The sequence below is a fragment of the Myotis nattereri genome, assembly GCF_964212035.1.
Source record: "Myotis nattereri genome assembly, chromosome: 16".
NCBI classification, from domain to species: domain Eukaryota; kingdom Metazoa; phylum Chordata; class Mammalia; order Chiroptera; family Vespertilionidae; genus Myotis; species Myotis nattereri.
Genome location: NC_138091.1, coordinates 18,107,937 through 18,132,802, shown reverse-complemented (window position 1 = coordinate 18,132,802; position 24,866 = coordinate 18,107,937). Strand labels below are relative to the sequence as shown.

General features: G+C 54.4%; 3 protein-coding genes across 5 annotated transcripts; 1 reads left to right on the top strand and 2 right to left on the bottom strand.

The window, feature by feature from the left end:
* Nucleotides 1–337: 337 nt before the first annotated feature.
* Nucleotides 338–3,695, bottom strand: EMC6 (ER membrane protein complex subunit 6). The gene is made up of 2 exons (XM_081110633.1): nucleotides 2,960–3,695; nucleotides 338–2,797 (listed from the first exon to the last, which is right to left on the bottom strand). Exon 2 carries the CDS (start codon nucleotides 2,758–2,760, stop codon nucleotides 2,428–2,430), a length of 333 nt encoding a protein of 110 aa, XP_080966759.1. The 5' UTR covers nucleotides 2,761–2,797; nucleotides 2,960–3,695; the 3' UTR covers nucleotides 338–2,427.
* On the top strand, nucleotides 2,570–8,611 carry TAX1BP3 (Tax1 binding protein 3). 3 transcript variants are annotated; one of them, XM_081110631.1, is made up of 4 exons: nucleotides 2,570–3,367; nucleotides 6,228–6,347; nucleotides 6,761–6,838; nucleotides 7,141–8,611. In XM_081110631.1, the coding sequence occupies exons 1-4, from the start codon at nucleotides 3,329–3,331 to the stop codon at nucleotides 7,276–7,278; spliced, it is 375 nt and encodes a 124-aa protein (XP_080966757.1). In that variant the 5' UTR covers nucleotides 2,570–3,328; the 3' UTR covers nucleotides 7,279–8,611. The 3 variants fall into 3 exon arrangements, with proteins under 3 accessions (XP_080966757.1, XP_080966758.1, XP_080966756.1); XM_081110630.1 differs by lacking the exon at nucleotides 2,570–3,367 and adding an exon at nucleotides 4,034–5,797; XM_081110632.1 differs by lacking the exon at nucleotides 6,761–6,838 and having other exon boundaries at nucleotides 3,271–3,367; nucleotides 7,141–8,604.
* A 350-nt stretch (nucleotides 8,612–8,961) lies between these two features.
* CTNS (cystinosin, lysosomal cystine transporter) lies at nucleotides 8,962–24,573 on the bottom strand. Its single transcript, XM_081110629.1, has 11 exons — nucleotides 24,498–24,573; nucleotides 20,023–20,101; nucleotides 18,531–18,615; nucleotides 17,200–17,303; nucleotides 16,965–17,096; nucleotides 13,681–13,780; nucleotides 13,475–13,594; nucleotides 12,334–12,504; nucleotides 10,505–10,622; nucleotides 10,183–10,297; nucleotides 8,962–9,852 (listed from the first exon to the last, which is right to left on the bottom strand). Exons 1-11 carry the CDS (start codon nucleotides 24,556–24,558, stop codon nucleotides 9,738–9,740), a joined length of 1,200 nt encoding a protein of 399 aa, XP_080966755.1. The 5' UTR covers nucleotides 24,559–24,573; the 3' UTR covers nucleotides 8,962–9,737.
* Between the last annotated feature and the right edge of the window lie 293 nt (nucleotides 24,574–24,866).

The following is a 24,866-nucleotide window of genomic DNA, read 5'->3' as shown; positions in this document are numbered from 1 at the left end:
GGTTCCAACCCACCCCCTGCACCCAAGTGATGCACCTTTCCTCAGAGCACACTCTCCAGTGGACACAAGAATGCTCTCCCCCTAAGGCACACCTTTCTTCCAGCTGTGGGTTTCCCCTCAGGCCGGTACCAGAACCAAAGGGAGGGGGAGGGAGCTGGCACATTTTCTGGGTCGGCCCAGTGTATGTATTCTCTGACATTTTAATTTGGTTATAAAACAACACAAAGGTTAACTTTAGATGTGTCGTGATTTTTCCCCCTTCACGTCTCCATGGTCACCCATGTTTTAGATTAAAATGTAAGGAGAAAGTGAGCCCAAAAGAAGCAGACACAGAAAGCATTAGTGGACAATATATTATGTTCCTTATTATCTTGCAAAGAAATTAAAATGAAAGGAAGGAAACTCTTTAAATGAGCAAACATGAAGACTAACAAGGCCCCGATAAAACTGGCACTTCTCATTCAACGCGTAAGCTGGTAATGCTCTGGAAAGCATTTGAAATTGTTTTAATCTTCTGCTCTAGCCTATTCTCAAAACAATAAAGATATGTAGACACTCATTGCAGTATTTTTATAATAGTGAACATTCCAAACAATCTCACTGCCTAACAACAGAGGAATGGTTAGGTAAATCAGCTCATTTACCTCCCCTCCATCCTACTCCCCCAAGTAGGACCCACTGCTTCTTCCTCCTTAGCCCACATCAGGAATGAATTCCCCCTTCCCACTCAGAGAAGGCCCCGAGAGGATTGGGGATGCAAACCATTAAAGCAAATATCTTCAGTGGTGGACGGAGGGGGTTCAGAGGAAGCCACTGGGGGAGAGGGAGGCGAAGCTGTGGCCTCAGCTTCTTGGCTTCCAGTGCAAGCACGTAGCCTGGGGATTCAGGCAGCCTGAGGCCCAGACCCATTTCCATGACTGGCCATGGCCCAATGCTGTCTGCAAAAGGGCACTTGGGTTCAAGCTATTTCCCTTCTGATCTAAAATTGATTAAAGAATCCAAATCTGATCACATAACTCTGGGCTAAAACTCCTAAAGACTTCCCTCGGTTGCTCTTACAATCAAAGCCACTCTCCACCATGTTCTTTCTGGTCCAGCTCTAGCTCAGCTTCAGACACAGGCCAAACCCCTTCCTGCCCAATGGCCCTCACACACGTGCTTTCCTCCGAATACCCTTCTCCACATTTGGCTGTTATTCAGCCTTCGGTTCGCTAATGTGATTTCCTCAAAGAAGACTTTCTTGACCCCCACTCCCCACCTGGGTTCAGTTTGGAGTGCCTATGTGGTCTCTTCGGAGCACTTACCATCATTCAGACATTTGTGAAATTAGGTAATGCTGGTCTTCCCAGTTACGACTGTAAATTCCATGAGCAACATGTTCACTACTATAACTTTAACGCAATACTTATCCCTCAATTAAAATATGAATTTTATTATAAGATTCCTCCTGACAAGAAGGAATCACCGATTAGCATACAGAGGCACTGACCCTCTAGACAAGCCCACAGATTAGTTTACAAACATCCAATCTGTCTAACCTTCATGAGACATATTTTAGAAGACAGCTTGAATTAATTTTTTTAAGTGGAAATGACAGCTGGCTGTAACGAGGTGAAACGGAACTGACAGGACACCACTCACAGCTGAAAGCAGTGGGTAGTGGAAGGGAAAGCGGGGCTGGAAAAGGTACACTCAGCCAATACAGCAAGAGCAATTAGGAGACCTACCCGAGGCCCAGCCGGGGCGGCTCAGGGTTCGAGAGTGGACCTATGAACCGGGAGGGCACATGCCCAGGTTGTGGCTGATCCCCAGTAGGGAGCATGTAGGAAGCTGCCAATCAGTGATTCTCTCTCATCAATGATGTTTCTCTCTCTCTCCCTTCCTCTCTGGAATCAAGAAAAATATATTGGGGTGGAGAAGAGACCTCCATGTGAATCCAGCCTCTGTCCTTCGGAGCTGTGCCGCCTCTGGAGCCTTAGGTGCACCAATGGCGACAAGGGTCACATCTACTCCATGAGGACATTGCTAGAATCAAACCCACGCGGCATCACGCCTGGTATGCCGGGCACACACTACACACCCACCGGTACTGGTTCTACAGGTGTGAACAGTAAGTCCCCCCGTTACCGACGGCCAAGCCCCACTCCCGGCTCTCCAGGGGCATCAACACCCGGGGCTTTGGCACCCGCGACAGACTGGGGGCTGGGGGTGGGGGGTGGGCGCGGGCGGGGAGGATGCGCTCGGGCAGGAAGCACTCCGTCGGGCGGCTCACGCTTCATTTAATCGGGGGGCTATCACAGGCTCTCCGTCCTCCGGCCTAAGTCACAACGTTACAGAACAAGCAGTGAATCCACACACTTAAAGACGAAGTCGGTCTACACGCGGCCACCGTCCGCTTCTCTCCGAGGGCCGGGGCGCCGGCCCGCGTCAGTAGACGTGCACCATGCCGTAGAGGAACGTCCAGAACAGCACGTAGGTGAAGAGGCCTCCGACCAGGCCGCCCGTGAAGAGGGGCCTCCGGGACTTAAAGTACTTGTTCCACCTCCTGCCCGCCTTGAGGATGAGCAGCAGGGAGAGCAGGACGGAGGCGAGCAGGTAGAAGATGAAGCCGTAGAGGCCGGTGAGGCCGAGGATGCCGGCCGTGGCCCCCGACAGCGCCGACACCGAGGTGCGGCAGTAATCCAGGACCGCGGCGTTGCCTCGCACGGCGGCCTCGCTGATGAACGGCGGCCCTTCCCGCTTGGCCACCACCGCGGCCATCGCGCCCCTGGCGCTCGGCCTCTGCTTTCCCGCGGAGCTGCGGAGGAAACCGGGGGGCAAGTGGCGCCGGGAGCGTGGCGAGCGGGGTTCACGCCGCTCCTCCCCCCGGGGGCTTCACCTTCCCGCGGCCTGAGGAGGCCAGCCGGGGGTCGGGGAGCGGCAGCACGTCTGCACCCCCCGCCCAGGCTCGCCCGCTTACCTGGAACAGGGTCGCCGTCCCTCGGCGTCCCCTCAGACAGTCGGCGGTGCAGGCCCCCGCGGCGCCATCTTGCCCCAGAGCCTGCTGGGAGGTCCCGGGCTGCGCACGCGTCCAGACCTCGCGCCCGCCCTCTCGCGCATGCGCCGCGGGGCGCCCAGGCAGGTTCCGCCTCCATCCCGCTTTACTACTCACCCCCTGGGACTTCCGAAAGCGGAACAGCGACCCGACGGGTGATTGGCTGGAGGCTTGTTAACTATTCATGAGGGGGCGGGCCGAGCCGGGCGGCCTTTGTTAACCAGAGGGCGCGGTCGCCGGGATTTTCACCTCGGGCTTCGCTGAGCGGGACTTGGCTGCCAGATTGGGGTCGAGATGTCCTACATCCCGGGCCAGCCGGTCACGGCCGTGGTGGTGAGTGCTCTCGCGGGGGCTCCTCCTCCCCTTGGCTTGCTCCCACTTTGCAGAGCGGTAAACTGACACCCCATACAGGTTGGCAAAGCGGCGAACCCCGGGTTCCTGCAAACCCGCGGCCAGAGGTTCGGTCCTGGTTTCGACCGCGGGCTCCACAGCCATAACAGGGAAGGCTGGGACCCAGGAGCCTCAGATCCTGGACCTGGCCAGTCCCCGGCCGCCGCCGCGTCGGACTCCTTTCAGCCGGCCCGGCGGAGGACGGAGGAGAAAGGCCGGGTTGCGGGGACAAGCACCCAGGGCCTTCCCGGACCTGTGATCTCAGCTGGGTAGCCGCGGGGGGCGGGCGCCGGCCCGGACATCCGTGAGTCGCAGCCTCTGGAATGAGGAAGTGCTTCCTCCACGCCAGGGGCGCCGCCGCCCCTTACCCCTCCTCACGTCCAAGCCTTGCTTCCTCGGACTCGCCACCGCCCAGTCCAGAGTGAAGGCTCATACAACTGGCTCGGTCCCGCTCGGAACGTTCTCTGGATCCCCAGCTCTCGGGGCAAAGTCCAGGTCCCTTGCCTGGCACTCGGGGCATGAGAGACCCTTTGGGGTCAGCTCAGGCCCCAGGCCCCCCACTTCTCCCCTCCCCCTGGCTTGTCTTGGGTGTTCAGGTGCAATTAGAATCATCCAAGGAAGGGAAGGAGGCTGGGACATTAGACCTAGATGTCAGTGCCACAGCTGGATGGGACCTGCAAGCCAGGAGGTGGGGACGTGAGTCCCAGAGAGGTCTGGTCATGGCCAGCCCCAAAAAGAGGCCCTCAGGACGGACCCGGATCTCTGAGAAGAAATGCCTGTTGGGCAGGCATTGGGTCAGGTGGAAGTCCCCGCGCTGGGGTCATGATCTCAGATGGGTGTGCTGGGAGTCAGGTGGTGTGGTGTGAAGTCACTGATAAGGTGAGCAGCAGCCCAGGCCTGGGCCAGGAGGAAACATTGCTGGGCTTGCCTAGGGCCGCCCTAACCTTCAGCCTGCTACACCAGCCTGACTTCCAGATCCCTCGCTGCCCAGAGAGGAGGAGGGGCCAGGTTTGCTCCTTACCTGGAAAAAAAGGGGTGACAGTAACTGGCCTGATTTCACCCAACTCAGTGACAGGGCCTGTCTCCCAGCCCAAGGGCCTGCACTTATTTTTTTTTCTGTACTTTTTTACCTTGAAGGTGGGTCAAAGGTATGTATTGGAGCAGGCCTGGAGGACCTAGGGCATGAGGATCTAGGCCTGGTGGGCCTCAGGGGTTATGCTCTTGCTCCCCCCTCTAACATGTCATGGCTGGTCCCTGGGCCTTCCTCCAAGCTGTAGGACCGTGACCTCCCAATTCTTCTAACACATGTCTGAACATGGCGGGTGGGGTTTGACTAGGGATGGGTGGGAGAGGCTTCCTCCCTCGCCCTTGTCATCTTCCCTGTAGTTATCTTTTTTTTTTTTATAATATATTTTTGATTTCAGAGAGGAAGGAAAGGGAGAGCGAGATAGAAACATCAATGATGAGAAAGAATCCTTGATCGGCTGCCTCCCGACACCCCACCCTGGGGATCGAGCCCACAACCCGGGCATGTGCCCTGACTGGGAATGGAACCCTGACCTCCTGGTTGATAGGTCGATGCTCAATCACTGAGCCACACTGGCCGGGTGTAGTTAACATCTTGAGAATATTGAAACCATTTTGGCCCCTGGGAACTCTGGCTCCACAGGCCCATCTGCCTTCTGGATACCTGCCTGAATGGCTCCTGGCACTCAAACTCAACATGAGATGGTTATATTCCGCCAGGCCAGGTGGCCAGAGGCTCCTCTTGACTCCTCTGTGCTATGAACAGCCCTCACGCCTGCTGATGTCACTTTACAAGTAGTTCATGTCCCCTGGCCTCTACATCCCACCTCTAAGAGGAATCCATTCCCTACTACCCAAGTGGTCATTCTAGCATCTAACCCGATCACAACCGGCCCTACTTCCCAACTCTCGGGTGCTCCAGTGGGCCCAGAATGAAGATCAGGTCGCAGCAACCTGGTCACTCCCTCAGGTCCAGATCAAGTCACCTTGTGGAGTGGGGTGATCTGATCTGATTCCAGTATTTGGTGACTGGAGCATGTCTGTTGAGGGCTGTGAAAGGAGCCTGGCACAGTTGGGGACCACAGCCCCAGATATGGTAGGAGACCCCTAGGACTCTCCTCCGCCTCCTCCACTGCACAAGAGCAGGGCCTGGGGCTGAGGGAAAAGACCCCTCCCTGGGGCCCAGTCTCCAGGGCCTTCCTGTCTGGCCCCAGCCTCTCAGCCTCTTCTCACCTGCCAGTTCCGGTCCTGCGCTGTACACCCTGGTTTCACGGACCTTTATGTATGGCACCTTCAAGCCTCTGCTCCTCTTCCCTTGGCCAGGACAGCCCCTCCTCTGCTTTCTGTGTGAGTTTGATCTCCACTTCTCCTGAGCATCCTCTGTCTTGCCCTTACTTGGGCTGCCTCGGCAATCTGCCTGCAGTCTTTTTAGGGCCTGACCCCTTCTGCCCTGAGTGATCCCTCCCCTGGGATATAGCCCCCCATCCATAGCAACCATAGCAACTGGGGCTTAGAGCACCTGCTGACTAAGGCTGATGCCTGAGACAGAGGAAGGGGAGAGAGGTTGGGACAGAGTGTTATGTGGGAGAGTTGATGTGGCTGAGTCGAGTCTCAACCTGCCAGCCTCCCAGGCTGGTGACCAGCTGGATTTCTGCAGAGGGCCCTGGTCCCCACCCTCCTGGCATGGCTGAGCTGTTCCAGCAGCCTAGGGTGGGTGCAGGAGATATAGACCAGATTTGTTCTCTACTCACCCCCAACTCATTCTTTTCTTTGCCAGCAAAGAGTTGAAATTCATAAGCTGCGTCAAGGTGAGAATTTAATCCTGGGCTTCAGCATTGGAGGTGGAATTGACCAGGATCCCTCCCAGAATCCTTTCTCAGAAGACAAGACGGATAAGGTGAGGACCAGAGTCCTGGGGCCTCTCTGTGCAGCGGAGGCCTGAGATGGTGGGTCTCTGCTTCCTGAGCCTTTTGGGAAGGAGCAGACCTAATCTCTCGCCAGCAGTCCCCTCTAAGAAGGTCTCAGATGTGATCTGGTGGGAATAAATAGGGGTGGGGGTGAGGAGTGGGCTGCCCAGCCCTAGGAAGACCCGTTTAGACAGAGTCCAGGAGCAGCAGGGGCTGGAGCATCCCTGGGCAGCCAGCTGTCCCCTTGGCTGTCTTGGCACAGCCTGTTCCTGGGGGTGGGGGCTGGAGGGAGACTCAGTGCAAGGATAGACAGATGGACAGCTGGGCGTATGCCTACTGGACTTTGCTCTTTGGATAAGGGGCCAGTCCAGTGAACCCAGGGCTTGACGTGGGCTGTTTCCAGGGCATCTATGTCACACGGGTGTCGGAAGGAGGCCCTGCTGAAATTGCTGGGCTACAGATTGGAGACAAGATCATGCAGGTAACAGAAGTGCCAACGGAGGAAAACAAGGCTTGGGTTGGAGGGGCTGAAGCATGTGGGAGTGGGGCTGAGGCTGCCCCTGCCTCCTGGGAGACTCACCCCAGCCATGTTGGAGCCCACGCTGGCCTTGCCCCAGAGGAAGCTGGCTCTCTTCTGTGTGTGGCAACTGGTGCTTGGCATCCCCTATCCAGGGGTCACCCGCCTGGGGCCTGCTTGGGTAAGCCAGGATCCCCAGAGCCCATCCTACTTCCAGATCCCAGAGGGTGGGGAGCTCAGGTGGCTGTATTTTCTCCCTGGGTCAGGTGAACGGCTGGGACATGACCATGGTCACACACGACCAGGCCCGGAAGCGGCTCACCAAGCGCTCGGAGGAGGTGGTGCGCCTGCTGGTGACGCGGCAGTCGCTGCAGAAGGCTGTGCAGCAGTCCATGCTGTCCTAGCAGCCCGCCGAGGTCCCGATGCGTGCCTGCCGCCTCCTTGTACAGTGACACTACTTCCACAGTCTGCCCCTTGTCCTGGCTCCTGCTGAGTGCTGGCCCCCCACTCCGAAGGCAAGAGCTGGTCCCAGAGGCCTGACTGGCCTGCCTTCCCCTCACCAGTGGCCTGAGGCTCTGGGACCAGCCCTCCCTTGGACACCGAGGACTGGAAACAATGGCCTGGAGCCGAGTTGTAGTCAGTCTGTAGTGACCACAAGCTCAGCCCCCAGACCCTGCTGCCTGGTCTCAGCAATGCCCAGGGGAGCAGGGCCCCCACTTCCTGAGAGCGGCCGCAAAACAGAACAACGCCTGGTGGGCCAGCCCTGCCCTCTGTCTCAGCGCCAAAGTGCCTGTGTCCCACGCATTCCCGCTGCTCAGAGGGGATTCGACACTTCAGAGGCGGAAGTCTGCCAGCATGGAAGCCAGCGGGCTCAGTGCACCCATCACTCCCCACTCCTCTGGGGGGCGCTAGCCTTCCAGGGTTCACCAGCTTACCAGATTTAGACGAGGTTTGAGGCCGACTTTTGAGGGCATTTTTCAAGATTGCCAATCTCCTCTATGCCTGTTTAACTTTTGTACTTTTTTAATCACTTTGATACAAAGGGTTTTTATCTTACTATTTGGAGATGCCAGTTCTACTTTGAATTTAGCTTACTAATTCAATCTGGGAATGACTCAGCAAATTAGAAAACCTTATTTTGGTTACTGTGGAAATGGGGCAGTATGACCCCCCCTCCCTCCCCCCGACACACACACCTTGTGCCCAATAAACAGAGCTGGGATTCACTGGGGTCTGTGCTAAGGTGCAGGCAGGGCTGGGGTACTTGGGGGTGGATTACGGGGACAGCTTTGTTTGTAAGGTCGGTGGACCTGGCCCTGGCTGCTCGGGGAAGAAGCCCCACTGTTCCTAGGCCCACGGGACATGGGCTTGGCCTGGCCACATCCACCTTCACCCAACTTCCCTTGTGAATCGGGTCTCAGTCCCCACCCAGGAGCCTCATGGTGACCAAGGGGTTCATGGGAAAAATACCCTCCCCCTATGGCTCTTAAGAACACTCAGTTGATCACAGCCAGGGATGCAACCCCAAACGTTTCCAGAGGCTGCCACCTGACAAAATGGGGTGACTGGAGCCCTCCAGGCCTCTGGCTGGCCCACCATGGGCTGCATCACCAGCTCTGGGAATTGTTGCCAACTCATGGACCCACTGACAAATCAGATTTTTGAAATCTCCCACTTTTAAAGTGTGGCACATGGTTAACATACTGGGTGGCCCAAATAAAACAGGTGTGCATACTTGGTCAGGCTGCAATCTCTGCTTTGGGGAAATAAGAGCCTAAATTACTTGGTATTTTTACACCTAGACTGATGAAGAATCTGGAACGATCAGACATCCCTCCACTCCCAGTGGTGGTGTGCCCTTTAAGACCTCACCCCACCCCTGCTCACCACCACAGCTTGAGCAGCGTGCCCCTGGGAACGCAGGCGTGGGACCCGTGGGACCTACCTGGCCCTGAGCAGGCAGGCATCCGGCACTACCCAAGCGGGGTCCCCTGATGAAGTGCCAGGTCGGCACGCGGTCACCTTGGGAGGCCATCTCCCTAAGCCCCAAGGACTTGGTTCTGAAGCCAACACATCTGGCAAATGCTCGGCGCACAAAAGGAAACAGGTTTTAATCCAGGATACAGGCCCCTCATTGAACTTGTAGTAAAAAGTTGGAGAGTGGATAGACAATCTCAAGGCACGTACAAGGCATGTTTCCAGAGGCTGCCATCTGGTGTCAACTGGTTGGGTTTGGAGGGAAGGGGATTTGGGATCAGGGTTGGCCCATGGGTCTTATGTGAGGTGGTCTCAAGTCCTTCTCCGAGGCTACTGAACAGCCCAAGATTGGCGAGTCTCAGGTCTGGGGGAAGTGAGGGGAGCTCACCATTTGGCGGGCCCAACAGGCCTCTAAGGCACAGAGTGAGTAAGTGAGTGAGAGTGTGTGTGTGTCCTGTATCCAGACACGGGGGAAGGAGCAGCTGAGGGTTTCACGCGGGGCCTGACTGGAAAGTGGAGGTAGGCAGACAGCCACTCACTTCCAAAACATCCCTCCCAAAAAGCCAAAAGGGGTGTTAGTGTGATAAAGAGCCACAGGGTGTTGGGAGTGAGCCCAGTTCAGAACCACAGGGTGCTGGCACCTCAAGACCCAGAAATACTGTTTCTTTACCAGGCGCTGGCCCAGGCCCCCTGTGCCTGCAGTCGTGGAAGCTGGGTTATGTAGAATAAGTGTCAGGAAGGGGGGTGTTCAGACTCAGAGAAGGGACCCAAGGCCTAACCCCAAAGTCCCAGCCCCTCTGCCACCAGCACAGCACCCCTCAGTCCACTGGCCACAGCACCTGGCTGCTTGGTCTCTGGGAACAGCAGTGGCACCAAAGCTGCAAGTTCAGTCCTTCAAGCTGCTCCCAGAAACACTGGTTGCTTGAGGCAAGGCCTGCTCCCAGCTCCGCGTCCAGTCCTGCTTGGCATGGCTCTCAGAACCTGTGGGTGCTGCCTGAAGCCTTAAAGAAAATAGAAATGGCAGCATCAAGTCGCAGGGGGGGCCAGGTGACTGCCAGTAAGACCCAAGGGGCCGCCAGCAGCCAGCCTTTTAATCTCGCAGCAGAGTCAGGCGTCTGTCTCAGAGGGAGGTTTCTCCCCGGCCCTGGAAAGTCCTGGACGAAGGCAGGCTGGTTCACGTGTAAGGTGTTGGGCCCTGAGGAAGAGAACGCTTCTCCGATGTTGCACACCGAGCCAGCCCTGCACTCCAGGCTGCTCTCCAGCCTCCTGATTGGGCACAGGGCCCGGGCCACTGACACTGGTGCCCTAGGTGCTAGTTCACCTGCTCATACCCGGGTTTCCTTCTGTACAAGCAGAAGTGCTGGATGAAGAAGACAATGTCGAAGAAGATGGAGAAGATGCCGAGTCCAAACTTGGTTGGGTCTCCAAAGACCAGTGTCCAGTGGTCTGTTAGCCAGAGGGGACAGAATCTGGTTTTAGGCTGGCAGCTCCCGGGGCTGTGGAGGGTGGGGGTCCTCACCTGTCCAGGAAACCACCAACCCTGCCCTTGCAGATGCCCCTGGGGGGACCTCGGGGCTGGGACTGCTTGGATTCCCAAGCCATGGGGCAGGCTTGGGGGGTGGGGCTCGCCCGGCCCACCGCTGATAGACTCACCATTGTTGTAGGACTGGAGGAACATCTGGAGGAGGCTGAAGCAGCCCCCAGTGAAGTCCAGAAGCACGTTGCCAATGCTCCAGCCCTCGGTGCTTTTGTAGACAAAGTTCATGTAGGCCTGGGCAGCCAGACAAAGACACGGAGGGCGGTGAGGGGGCTGGGTGGCTGCCTCATGAGCCTCCTGACGGCCACTCCAAACAAGAGCGGCTCTAATTCCTCCCACTCGTGTGCTCCGGCCTTGGCCCCAAAGAACACAGTGACCTTTGGGCTCTGACAAGGCGTGGCGGAGAACAGCTTGGGTGGTCCTGGGGTCTCATCCGCACGCACAGTGAGCAGGGCCCTCTGCCTCCCCCCCTGCACCGCACAGCCCCGATGGAGGGAGGCTGGCATGCTGCTTCTCCATCTTCTTCCCCCTCCCTGTTCCAGGACAAAGCCCTCTCGTGGTTTTCCAGTCACTCGGATTTCCTCCTCATCTCCCATGAAGACTCCCCCCTCAGCCTGGACTCCATGCTGCGCTTGCGACCCAGGCTGGGAGAACCGCCTGGTCCGGAACACCAGCTCCACCACTGGTGCCCGGTGCCTGGGGCGTTCTCCTAGCCTTGGTTTCTCCAGCTGTAGAGTGGGCTTACCTCCCGCCTCAGCCCTGCTTGGGCGCCGGGGTCTCTGGCTCAGGCTTCCCAGGTCTAGTGGGCGGATCTACCGGACACCCCCTCCTGCTGCTGCCAGTGCCGCACCTCCTCCCTCCAACGCCAGCACCCTCCGGGTTCCTCTGCTAGGCCTCGCGAGGGGTCTTCTCCCAGTCAGCCATCAGCCAGGCCCCCTTTTCTGTCCTCTCACACCCTCTCCATACTTGCTGCCACCTCTCCAGTCTTGGACAGTTTCAAACGTCTCCAAGTTGGGACTCCTGCCTCCCAGGTTTCCCAGCCCCAAGCTTTCCCACAGTCAGGGACCCAGGCCCCACTTCCCCCAAGACCTGCCCCCACCCCAAAGCCTTCTTCCCAAGCCCCTGGTGCCTGGCCCCACCTTCCTTTAGCTCAACACTGCTCGGCCTGCCAGGTGTCCTTGCTGCCTCCACGCTTCCCGGCCTGCGGGCTGTGTAAGCTGCCCCCAGCCTGGAATTCCCCCTCCTCTTCTGTCCACAGAACTGAGTCTTGTTTATCCTTAGGGACTGGCTGTTTCAGGCCCCCCAGGAGACTGGCCTTGACTCTGGCCAAAACGTTCTCCTTCCTGAGCCCACAGGCAGGAGGTTCCCTGTGCTGGGGAAGCTGAAAAGGGGCTTCTCCACAGAGAACAAGGTGAGAACGTGGCCTCCACTTGTAAGTGGCGTCTGCAGGTGGCACTTATGTCATCAGCGATGCTGTCCCCGGCCACTCCAGCAACGGGGCAGGCACGCTTGACTCTGAGTCCCTGGGTCTGCAGAGGCCTGAGTGCTCGGAGGAGGCTGCTGAGGGCCCGCAAGGAAGGCCTGGATGGGAGTGGAGGTCACAGTGTGGATTCCCTCCTCCCACCTGATCTTTCAGGGCTGTTGGCTGTGGTAATGGGGCAGAAGTGAAGCCGCTAGGAAAGTTGGGATGGAGAGACCTGCACCACCCCTGACTCTCAGCTGAGTGTGAGCTCAGTCTCCGCTGCAGTCTTCATGAGATTTTGGCGCCAGGGAAGAGCAGGCGGCGGTGTGGCCAGCTTTCACCCGGTCCCGTCCTGCTGGGCCCATGGCTTCCACTGCGGCTTCCATGCCTGGTCCTCGCCCCAGCCAGGACAGGGCCGGGGGCCTGTATCTCAGCCCCTTACCCTGGTGGCCACATGGAAGGGAAGGAGGGCCCCAGAAGTACCTGCGGAAAGTACTTGACCAGGGTCACCGCGAGCTTGATGTAGGAGAAGCAGAAGAGAAACTGCAGCCACGTGATTACCCCGACTGCGGCCAAAATCATGATGATGAGCGCAAAGAGCCACGAGAGCACCAGGAAGCCGATGGCGGGCCAGGACACCCGCTGGTCGCCGCGCTGGGATGAGAGGGGGAAAGGGGTGGGAGGTGGGCGTGGGTGGGGGCAATGCCCTTGTCACTATCGGGGTCTCTAGTTCAGTCCTTCTTAGACTTTCCAGAGCCCAACTGCTTCTTGTTTCCACAATGCAGAACTGGGTGCCTCCCAGAGCTCCCCAGGAGCGAAGGATGTTGGGGATGGAACCCAACACCATCCCAGCCCAGGACTGTTCATTCCATGATGCAGAGGGAGCCTGACCACTCTGGAATCCGTCCCCACCCTTCCCCTTCCCCTTCGCCCAAGCTCCACAGCAAAGAGTAAGAAAACCTGGAAGGTTCGTGAAGGCGGGGCCCAAGCAGCGTGGCTGGCCTTGCGTGTGTGAAGGGAACTTTGTGAGGGAAGTGGTGCGCCCACGGGGAAGTGAAAGAAAACACCACGTCAGCGACCAGACACATGGCCCAACGCGGCTGAGTCCAGACCCCCCAGGACCTCTCGGGGCCCTCGTGAGCCTCCTCCTCACACTGAACCCCAGCTACCTCCACCGGCTCATGGTGGCTCTCACTGCCCCTTGGCCTTCACAGTCAGTGCCCCAGTTGGGGGTGCCCCGCCCTGGCCCTCTTCCCCATGGCCACAAGAACGTTACTCGCCCCACGGACTACACTAAACACCAATTCCTGATGCCCTCCTTCCCCCTCCTTGCTGGCTGGGCCATGCTCTCCCGTCCCCTCAGCTCTCCGCCTGCTGGGTCATCATCATGCCTCTCTGTCCCTCACTCCAGACCTGGGGGAGGGGGCAAGAACTTGGGCTCGTGGTGTGGTCCCTGTGCCTGGCCTATTATCTTGGCCCAATAATCAATCAGATGCTGAGCGATCAAACACGTGTCCTTTCTGAGGGCCTGTGTGTCTTTAGAGTGAAACAGCAGGTGTGGGCAGCAAGTGGTGGTGGGTGCTGCCTGGCAGCCACAGGGAGCAGGTGCCATTCCCTCTCTCACCTCGTACAGGAGGCACTGCACCAGGACCACCAGGGTGAGGGCCACGGCGTGCAGGCTGAAGAAGATGTCGTTAATCGCCACAGGGTTCACTCCATTCGGGTATTTGAGGAAAAACTGCTCCTGTTGAGGGGGTGACGAAGCTGAGTGGGGGGCAGCCAGGCCAGGAACGGCTTGGGCTGGGCTGTGGTGGGCGGGCAGGGCCATACCTTGATGTGTGGCATCCAGAAGAGGCCAACGTTGAACACGCTGTAGGCCACGAAGCCCGTCAGGTTCAGGGTAACGAAGTCGAAGCTCAGACCAACAACACTGCGGGAGGGGAGATGGAGACGGGCAGGTGAGCTGGCCGGTGAAGGCAGGGGTGGGGTGGGGGGGCTGGGAGGGGAAAGAGCTCCCAGCACGCGGGAAGGAGGGCCCGGCGGAGCACTGGCCTTGGGCCCTCCTTCATGCCACCGTCGATGCCACTCAATGACACCCTCTTGGGAACCAGGTTCCTCCTGCCTCAAGTCCTGGCCCCCGAGGGAAGCTTGGGGCCTCCTGCAGAAAGGAGGTGCCTCCCCTCCCTGGCTCCCCGCTCAGCAGCTCTGCAGGAGGCCCACATGGCGAGGTGATTGTGGGAAAGCTTGTGTCCTTGCTGCATGAAGACGCAATCACAGGCCCACTTTGTCCTTCTTTCCTCCCAGGAGTGTATAACTGTCACACAATATCCTTTTCATTTCAGAAACACACCATAGTGATTTGTTATTTACATACATTACAAAATGATCCCCACAATAGGTCTAGTTACCACCTGTCACTATACAAAGTTATTACAATATTATTGACTATATTCCCTGTGCTATACCTCACATCCTCACGAGTTATTCCTTTCACACCTGGAAGTTTGTACCTCTTCATCCCGTTCACCTATGGCACCTACTCCCCAGTGTCTCCCCACCACCCCGCTCTGGTAACCACCAGTTTGTTACCTATACCAATGAGTCTGTTTTGTTTTTAGATTTCATATTATAAATAAAATCATCCAATATTTATTTTTTCTATTTCACTTGGCATACACCTTCTAGGTCCATCACGCTGTTGAAAATGGCACGATTTCATTCTTTATTATGGCCGAGTGATGTTCCATTGTATATATGTACCACATCTTCTTTACCCATTTGTCTATCAATGGACATTCAGGTTGCTTCCATATTGCAAATAATGCTGCACTGAACCCAGGGGTGCATATATTTTTTCAAATTAGTGTTTCTGTCATCTTTGGATAAATACCCAGAATTGCTGGATCACATGGTGGTCCTATGTTTAATGTTCTGAGGACCCTCCATACTGTTTCCCACAGTGGCTTCATCATTTTAAACTGCCACCAGTGTATGAGGGTTCCCTCTTCTCCACATCCTTTACAACGCTTATTTTTTGACTTTTGAATGATAGCCATTCTCACAGGTGTGAGGTACTATCTTGGGGTTTTGAACTGCATTTCCCTGGTAGTGATGTTGCGCATCTTTTCATGTGCCTGTTGGCCATCTGAATGCCTTCTTTTGAAAAAAGCTCTGTTCACCCACTTTTTAATCGAGTAGCTTACTTATTTTGATACTTACTTATACAAGTTCTTTGTACATTTTGGCTATTAACCTCTTTTCAGATATATGACTTGCAAATATCGTCTCCCATTCAGTAGGTTGCCTTTTTGTTTTGTTGGCTTCCTTTGCTATGCAAAAAGCTTTTTAGTTTGATGGAATTCCATTTGTTTATTTTTGCGTTTGTTGCCCTAGTCTGAGAAGACATATCCAAAAAAAATGTTAAGACTGATATCAAAGAGCTTAATGCCCATGTTTTCTTCTAGCTTTATGATTTCAGGTCTTACATTCAAGTCTTTAATCAAAATGGTGTAAGATAGTGTCCAGTTTCATTCTTTTGCAGGCAGCTGTCCAGTTTCCCCAACGTCATTTATTGAAGAGACTGTCTTTACCCCATTGTATATTCTTAACTCCCTTGTTATAGATTGACTGTGTATATGTGGGTTTATTTCTGGGCTCTCTATTCTATTCCATTGATCTCTGTGTCTGTTTTTGTGCCAGGACCATGCTGTTTTGATTACTACAGTCTTGTGGTATAGTTTGATATCAGGGAATGTGATACCTCTTTTTTTTCAAGATTGCTTTGGCTATTTCGGGTCTTTGTGGTTTTATACCAATTTTAGGATTCTTTGTTGTAGTTCTGTGAAAAATGCCTTTGGTAATTTGATGGGGATTGCATCGAATCTGCGATTGCTTTGGGTAAGTGTGAACATTTAAACAATATTAATTCTCCCAATCTGTGAGCATCGTATATCTTTCTAGTATTTGTATCTTCGTCAATTTCTTTCTTGATGTCTGTTTTCAGAATACAGGTCTTTCACCTCCTTGGTTAAATTTATTCCTAGGTATTTTAATTTCTTAGATGCAGCTGTAAATAGGATTTTCTTAATTTCTCTTTCTGAAACATTTTCGTGTATAGAAATGCAATTTAAATGTATTTCCTCCACATATAGTCTAGGTGCCTTTAAAACGAGTTTTGCTGTGCCCCAGGGTGGGTGAGTCCTCACACAGGGCCCTTGTAACATCCCTCTCTGCTACAGGCCTCCGTGTGGGAGATGGGATGCCCTTCGTTACCATGTCTCCATCTCTCCTACCCTTCGGTATGTGGTCCCTCTAGCCTTTGTTGTGCAGAAGCTGTTCAATAGGACCTCAGGTCTCTCTCTCTTTTTTTTTTTTAACATATTTTTATTGATTTCAGAGAGGAAGGGAGAGGGAGAGATAGAAACATCAATGATGAGAGAAAATCATTGATGGGCTGCCTCCTGCACACCCCCTACTGGGGACTGCGCTTGAAACCAAGCATGTGCCCTTGACCGGAATTGAACCCCGGACCCTTCAGTCCACAGGCCAATGCTTTGTCCACCGAGTCAAACTGGCTAAGGCTAGGCCGTCAGTTTTTTTTAGCAGGAACTGCTCTATACGTAACGTAACGTATATTTGTATATTCCGAGTATGTCTGTGGGAGGAGGTGAGTTCAGGGTCTTCCTACACCCATATCCTGGCCTCGCCTCCCTCTTTGTTTTTATAATCGAGGTGGGAAGGTTAATCTCCAAGGCCGAAGGATCTACCTCTGGTACTGTAGCACAGCTTGACTTTCATTCCTCCAGGGCTGGATGGACCGAGATAAGAGAATATTTGGGTGGACATCGCCCCCACTCAGCCCGTTCTCCGCTTCACTGAGAAGCCCCATTGTGTTGCTTTCACAGGGAGGAGCTAAACTGGGCAAGAGACCAACTGCCCAGCAGTACAAGTGCCACCACAGGCTCTTAGAGCTCTCACCTCAACAGCTTTCTAGAAAGGGCAGGAAAGGAGATAAGCAGAGGGGGGAAGGGCTGAACCTGTGCTACCTGCTGCCTCGTGGGAATGCCCGTCATACGGGCACCAAACGACCCTGAGCGTACAGCTCAGCAGATTACCTTTTCCGCCTCCAGTTCATGATCACCTGCGGGTAGAAGGAGATGGACCAGGCGGCAAAGTAGATCCAGCCAACCACCTGGTTTATGACACTGACGACGTTGCTGCGGATCACCAAGAAGCGTATCCTTGGGCTGGAAAGGATTTGGAGACCAGGATGAGCTGAAATGGGGCTCCCGAGAGAAACCCCCACGGGCCGGCACTGCCTTTCTTCTCACCACTTAAACCCCAGCTTACCCGGTTTGGCTGGAATGATTTTCGTGCAGAAAAACAGTAATTTGTCCCACATTTCGAGATGTCACTTGAAAAGAGGACTCTGTCGCTCCGGGAGGCACCACAACCTATAGGAAAACTGAATTCGATCCAGTGCCATGTATTTGTTGGGACCTGAGTGTCCCGCTGCAGACCATGCACTAGGAGATGTGGGGACAGATCACACAGGGTCCCCGCCTTCCGGGAGCTTACTAACAAAAGGGAGAAACACGACCAACCAGCCAACTGGAACCCCCATACACCGATGTGTTATGCTAGACTCTCTGAGCAGAACATGGTTCTGCCCTTGGGCCTACCCCTGGCTCATCTCTGAGGGAAGGTGGGACGGCTCCCTTCCTCTCACCAGCCAGCGATCTGTGGATCAAGCCACACCTCAGAGAGCCAAACGCCAGGACCTGCTGTTAGAACCACTGGCTTTTCTTAGCCCGCAGCAGGCCCGATACCCTGGGGCGGGAGAAGCTGCGTCTAATGATGTGTGATGCTCACTATGGGATGAGCTGAGATTCCCTTCTCACAGGAAGCCCATGCTTCCACACGGTCTGCTTGCCAAGGGGCTCAGGGCCAGTTTGCAGCCCATTTCTACAACCACACAGGGCCTCGCGGCATGCCTCATGGTCCTCAATTTCATCCCTGTATTCATCTTGTCCGTTTCTTGTTAAAACCCTCGTTTACTTTATACTGCCTCCCCTATTGATGTTTTTTATCTAATTTATCAGTAATTGGCTCAAATCCTTAGTAAGGCAGAAGCAGGGTGTATACTAACAGACAAAGGCATAAGGGCTATGAATAGTTATCGCTGTAATACCAGACAGACTCTGGCACTGGGTTTTGGAAATAACACTCAACCAGTGGGATCTCAGAACAGTGCTTGGCAAACCTTAATGTGGACTCAAATCATCCAGGGATCATGCTCGTGTGCAGATTTTGCATCAGTGGATCTGGCGCGGGGCCTGGGGGTCTGCATTTCTAGAAAGTTTCCAGCAGGGACAATGCTGCTAGGCCCTGAACACCCTTTGAGTAGCAAAGTCCTAGAAAACTATCTTAAGAATGTCTTCTACATTCACAGAACCATTTTCTGCCTTACATTTCTTACCATCGCCTTCCTAATTCCGTCTACACAGCATAAGACGCCCTCTCAAGGAGACCAACAGAGCCAAAATCAGAGATTTCTAGAGGGATGGGACGGGGGCAGCCCACAGCCTATAAACCAGGTGGCCCACTTCCAGAAGCACTCAATTAAAATGTGTTTTGTTACCCAGCAGTTCTCTACCCACCAGTTAAGGTTCATTACTTACTTCATCTGGCAGCTCAAGGATAGTGATATTTTTTGAATGAAATGTGATTTCAAAAGTGATCACCAAGGTTGCATTTAGGGGATGCCTGTGGGGGACAAGAGTCTGATTACTACTGCAGAGTGGGACTCTGTGTGATCTCAACTCACCTTTGGACTTCCCACAGGGCCTGTCATTTCTCAAGCAGTTAGGGTGAGGAAGTGCTATGTGCTCAATCTGAGGGGAGAGAAGATGGGCTCCCTGCTCCTTAGGAGTTTTCTATCCTTTTTAAAAATATATATTTTTATTGATTTCAGAGAGGAAGGGAGAGGGAGAGATACAAACATCAATGATGAGAATCATTGACAGGCCACCTCCTGCACATCCCTTACGAGGGATGGAGCCCACAAACCAGGCATCGAACCGTGACTACCTGGTTCATAGGCCAACGCTCAACCACCGAGCCATACCGGCCAGGCAGGAGCTTTCTATCTTTATCAGAGGAAAAGATGTCCTACTGGGGCTGACTGAGACCACAAGAAGGTGTGAAACTGGCTGTGAATGCCAAATAAGGTGTCCAGAGGCCGGCTGGCCGATGACACCTGCTCTGGTGGGAAAGGCTTCGGAGAGGCTCAGGTCTGAGCAGGGAGCACTGTGTCCCCAGAAAGCCATGAGGCATGTCTGGGCAGCCCAGGGGGGCTCAGGTCCGCACTGAGAGGCCTGGCGTTAGTTTAGAAGGCAGTGGAAAGCCACTCCAGGGTTCTGGAGAGGGGAGAGCTGTGGTGAGGGGATGACATGTCAGATTCACCAGGTGTCTGGGTGCAAGCGGCCGGGCTATAGACAGAATGTAGGTCTGTTGGGAGCCTTGGTACCAAAGCTGTGGTTTGAGAACAGACTTCCCGGGAGGGATGAGGAAGGGGAGAGGGGGCGAGAGAAAGGACAGGGCTCCAGACCTTCCTCTACAGGATCCATGTGGCCGGGAGGCAGGTGCAGGGGGAGCAGTGACGGGTGCAGAAGAGGGAGGCTCTCAGCACAGTCTGAACTGGGTCGGCACCCTCATGCCTGATCAGCAAGACAGACTCTCAGTGGAGGGTAAGTGTGAGGGTCTCACAAACGGGATCCACAGATGGAGTCCCTTCTGCTTTAGGAAGTGATCTAACGAGTGCTCAGCTCCTGACCCCTGACCTCAGGGCTCTCCTCAAATACTTAGAGCCTGGGCAAGGGCCACTCTGAAGTCTGGCATCAACTGCTGGCCATTCAAGGACTCTTCTCGGCTGGGGAAAAGGCTCCATGACTGGGGAGAAGCCTCCTTCCTGCTCCTGCCCCCGGAAACAAGGGTTCTGTGAGCGGGGGAAGAGAGACTCTGGGACCTCGGTCTGCAGCCCAGGGTGGGTGCCTCTCTGCCTCTGGCTGCTCTGAAAGTGAGGAGGCACGAGCATCACACTTGAAATACGAAGGGCCGGAGCCGGTGGGGCGACGAGGGGGGCCGAGGGCAGCTCTGGGCCTGGGCACTTACTGAAGGGCGATGCGGACATCGGCGGAGCTCCCATTTTCCAGCTTCACCGTGGGAGGAACAGCAAGGCTGACCGTCGACTCTGGAAGGACCCGAATCAGTGGCATTAGTCATGAGGTCAGAGACGCAGGCCCACAAGGAGAGACGGAGCAGGGCCCCTGCCATCTGAACTCAGGAGCGATGTCCCATGATGACCCCTATCTTCTAGGAGAAGACACGGACGTCTGAGGGACTCAGTGATGCGACTGGAAACCACTGTGCTCTCTCACCTCCCGCTGCCATTGGAGGGAGACACAGGCCTGAGCGGGAGACGCTGCCGCTCCCTCCTCCCCAGCATCACGGGCTCTGAGGGTGTGCAGCCGAGTTATCGGAGACAGTTTTACAAACTAAAGGCGTTCACGCCACAACCCGGGACTGGAAAACGCGGACTTGAACCACCTCTTCAGATGGAAGGCACAGGAGTCTCCGCTGTTTGTGGAGCTTCAGTGGCCCCGCAGAATGGGTCCGGCCTCTCCTTGAGCATTTCTTTGATTATTGTCAGCTGAGTCCAGTGGCATCAGGAGAGCCACGTGCTGGAAACAGGGCTCAGGTGCCAGGGGGTGGGTTTCATTATCTAAGTTCAGCCAGGCGCAAGGAACGGACGCAGTTATCCGGGCTCAGCCAGGAGTGACAATTACAATGAAGCCACAAGAATGAAGAATTACAGGTTGATCTTTAACCATGATTTCACATAATTTCCTTTGTCTTAAACTCTAGTAAAACTTCCTGGAATCATATTGTATAAAATACATGTGCTGCACCAGAGGGCCAGCTGTCCCACTCGGTCCCAGCTTTCCCTACTGTCTCTGTGTCTGTCTCTTTCTTTTTCTCAATCCCGCATCAACCCTTCTCAGGACTCGTGTCTGCTCTCTAGCAGTGCTGGTCGAGGTCCAGGAGAGAAATACTTATACTCAGACACACGGGCCCAGCTAACCTGTTTTTCAAAAAACCCTGTTGGGTTCCCATATGAACCTGAACCCAGCTCAACCCATTCACTGATCCCCCTTCCTGAGGCCGACTCTGCTGGGGACTGCGAGGGGAGACTGATTTCCTCTGGGCTTTGAGGTGTTAGCTTAGGATGAGGTAGACAAACAGGCGTCCGGGGTGAGGGGAGAAGCAGGTGTGGGAGGCGAAACACCCCAGAGCAACTTGGCTACAGAACATGAGTGAGTCAGCCTCTCTCTGACCTCTTCCTGTGTTCTTAGGGCAGCACCTCCCGCCCCCCATCCCAGGTATGCTCACCGATCCAGGCACCTGTCCACCTCCCCTCCCTCACCTCCAGGCCTTCAGGATGACGCACAGCATAAGGTATGGGCATGAATCTAGAATGGAAGTGGAAGGGGGCCCACAATGGGAAAGCAAATGCTCAACTTGATGAAGACGGTCCTTGTTGGGGTATGGCCGCAGGCAGGGCCCAGGTCTCCCTCTCCCCAGACCATGAAAGGCAGAAGGCAAAGAACTGAGTTTAGGCGCCCAGGTGGGAAGGGCATTTAGAGGTTCTCCACTGTCTGATCCCCCTTCTCAATACCCCTACCTGGCAGTTTCTCTTCCTCTGCCTGGACACCCAGAAGGAGTAACCCCATCTCCTCCAAGGGAAGGGCCAGCCTGGAACTTACACCCCTGGGCCTGGCTCTGCTACCCGGGACCTCTCAGACCCTAGCTGACCCTGCACGTGTGAATGCAGACGCAGACTTTGTCCCGCGTCTGCAAGTCTCCAGGTGCAGCTGACTCCACCAGGGTCGCTCTGAGTGGCACTCCCCCCCCTCCCCCCGCCCCCCTGCCCTTGCAGAGGCCAAGCTGCACAGAGTAGGAAAGTCCCTCCCTTACGTGTAGCCTTGGGGCCTGGAGGCAGCTTTGACAACTCCACCTCTGCTTTTTCACTCACTGCGCCCATAGACAACCCGTGGCTTTGTTCTGGGCTTGCACAGCTGGGGTAGGTCCTTGCTGTTACTTTCCATCTAGAGCTGAGGACTGTACCGGATGAGCAAGACTGTGACAAGATGGTTCCCAGGACAGGGACACTGAAAGTGATGCCAGGCAGCCACCAAAACCGCTGGGTCCCCAGGGCTCTGCCGGGACTGTGATCAGGGTGAGTGGGAGATCCCCAAGGCCTCTGCTCTTCCACCGCCTTTCTATTTCAAAAGCGGAGTCTGTAGACTCTCAAAGAACCAGATCAAGGGATGTTTACTCCCCTCTCAGTGCTCAGCAGCCGAGAGACTGGGCTCTGAGGTCAGACTGATCCATTCTGGCTCTGTCGCCCCCTAGCTGTGTGACCCTGGGTGTACGTAAGCCTGTTTCCTCCCCGGTAACATGGGGAGAATAGTACTACTCACCTCACAGGGCTTTGTAAAGAGAAAGCGATGTCTGCGACTTTCCACACTGAGTGCTGAACAATTGCTGCTGACTATTCTTAACACCATGTAAACAAGGCAGGGCATTTTTTTTTTTTTTAAAGTGGGAGGCAGTTAGAAAACTGGCATCATATCCTGGGAAAGCACACTTTAAAGTTTGCCCTGGGGCAGGAGTCTCTGGATACAACATTGGAATTACCAAATGAATCTTAATGAGGCCACCCCACGTTACCTCTAAGGAGTCTGTTTTCATCTCTCTCTCCCTCTCTCTCTCTCTCTCTCTCTCTCTCTCTCTCTCTCTCTCTATATATATATATATATATATATATATACACATACATATATGTTTTTATTGATTTCAGAGAGAGGAAGGGAGAGGGAGAAAGAGATAGAAACATCAATGATGAAAGAGAAGCATCTATCGGCTCTCCTGCATGCCCCCTACCAGGGATCCAGCCTACAAGCCAGGCATGTGTCCTGACTGGGAATCGAAAAGGGGCCTCCTGGTTCATGGGTCAACGCTCAACCACTGAGCCAACTTAAGGGCCCTGACGATCACTCCCTAAAGCAAGGAGAAACAGGCCCGTCAGACTGAGGTCAGAAAGCCAATTCCAGTTATTGATTTTATGGTGGTTTCCACTGTTTATGACACTCAGGAAAGGAGGCAGAATGGTAAAATGGAGTAGGGACCCTACTCAGGTCCCATCTTAGTTACTGTCTAGCTCTGTGACTTTGGGGAGGACCTTTACCCTCTCTGGGCCTAAATTTCCCCTCTGTATAATTGAGGTGGGTTTGCTGTTCTTCTCTAGAGCAATGCATTAGCATTACGAATGGAGCTTCATGTAAAGCCTACCAATGCCCGTGTGTATATGCATACCAGGGCCTTAGTCCCAGAGAATGTGACCCAGCAGGTCTGGAGTGGGGCTCTGGCATCTGTACCAAGAAACACCAGCTGCACGCGGAAACTGCTTATGCACAGTGTGTGACTGTAAAGTAACACGGCTGATTTTTTAACAAACCTGAAAGAGCTGGTCAGGTACTTATGTTCTCAGAGATTTAAGAGGCCGGATAACTGTGATGGTAGACGGCCACTGCGCCGGGCTCTTGACAAGCTTGCATAGGATTTGTACTGTTTGAACAAGGTTGATTTGAAATCTTTGGTCAGGGACTTTAAGATCTGTCTGATTTTTGACAGTGGCCAGAATAATGGGTCTGGGGTCCTAGAAGTGCTCAGCACAAATTCCTTCTGTGGAAGGAATCTCAGCCGTGTTTTGGGCAGTGGGAGAATTACTAGAATGATACAGGCCTCTAAGAGCCCTGCACTAAAAGTCACGCCCTGTAAGGATGTACAGACCCTGGTGTGTTTTTTGGACAACGAGCCAGTGTTCTGCGAGGCCCCCCTGGCCCTGTTCCTCAGTCCCTCTTGCAGGGAACGGTTTTCTCATCTTACGAGGGGATGCTGGGCAGACTCTTTAGGACTTTGTGGCCTGGCAGATCCAGGCTCAACAAGGTGGCCACATCACGCGTCTGTAGCATCTCCCAGAGCCCATACCTCCCTCCGTGAGGTCCACAGGGCAGGAACACAAGCCTTTCTTTACAGGTATTATCCCAGATTGTTGGGGACCCACAGTTTGATTTTGGTAATACAGATAAGGTAAAAGGGACCCTAGCACAGAAGGCCGATTAGTTATTTATTATTTAGAAAAGCACACAAGAATGTATTGCTGGCAATAAAAACATATTTAGGAAACTGAAACAAGGGCCATTTCTCCCCTGATTGCAGGTCTCATGGGGTCCTTAGAAGTTAGGGGATATGTGCTTAGCGGGGGGAGAGAGGAGGGAGGGAATGGCCCGGGTGTGCTCCCTGAAGGGAGAGCGCCAGAAGGCCAACTATTTATGGAATCATCTGACTCCTTGTAAAACTCCTGGACCCCAGACCTGGGTCTGCTCCACCACCCTGTGGCTGCTTGTCCAAGGGTCTGGCAAGCCCACACAGTCTGGACAGTCCTAAATCCTTGGCTACAAACAGGTCAGGCTCCTTACGCTATCTCCCTCTTTACAAAGTTGATGACCCATTTCTAAACTTACCACATTTCTCTATGAGCGTCAGGGGGAAAAGGATAAAAACAATCAGCCAACTCCTTATCATGTTCCTCAATTTCAAAGAGCTAGTGAGAAAAACACAGAGCAAGAGAAGTTCGGGTTAAAGTTGAATCAGCTCAGCAACAATGTGTCCCGCGGGGTAGTGGCCACAGCAGTGCCATAGGCCGCCTGGACCATATGCCCCCTGGAACCATGGCAGGAACTGTTCATCAAACACTTTCACTTCACGCCTGTGGCCTCATGGGCTTTGCCTCACCAGCTTGGAGAACAGGACTCCAGGGAGGGCTTATCTTTAATATAATAGCGAAACGGGCTCAGAGAGACTACGTGGGTTGTGTAAGGACCCACTCTGAG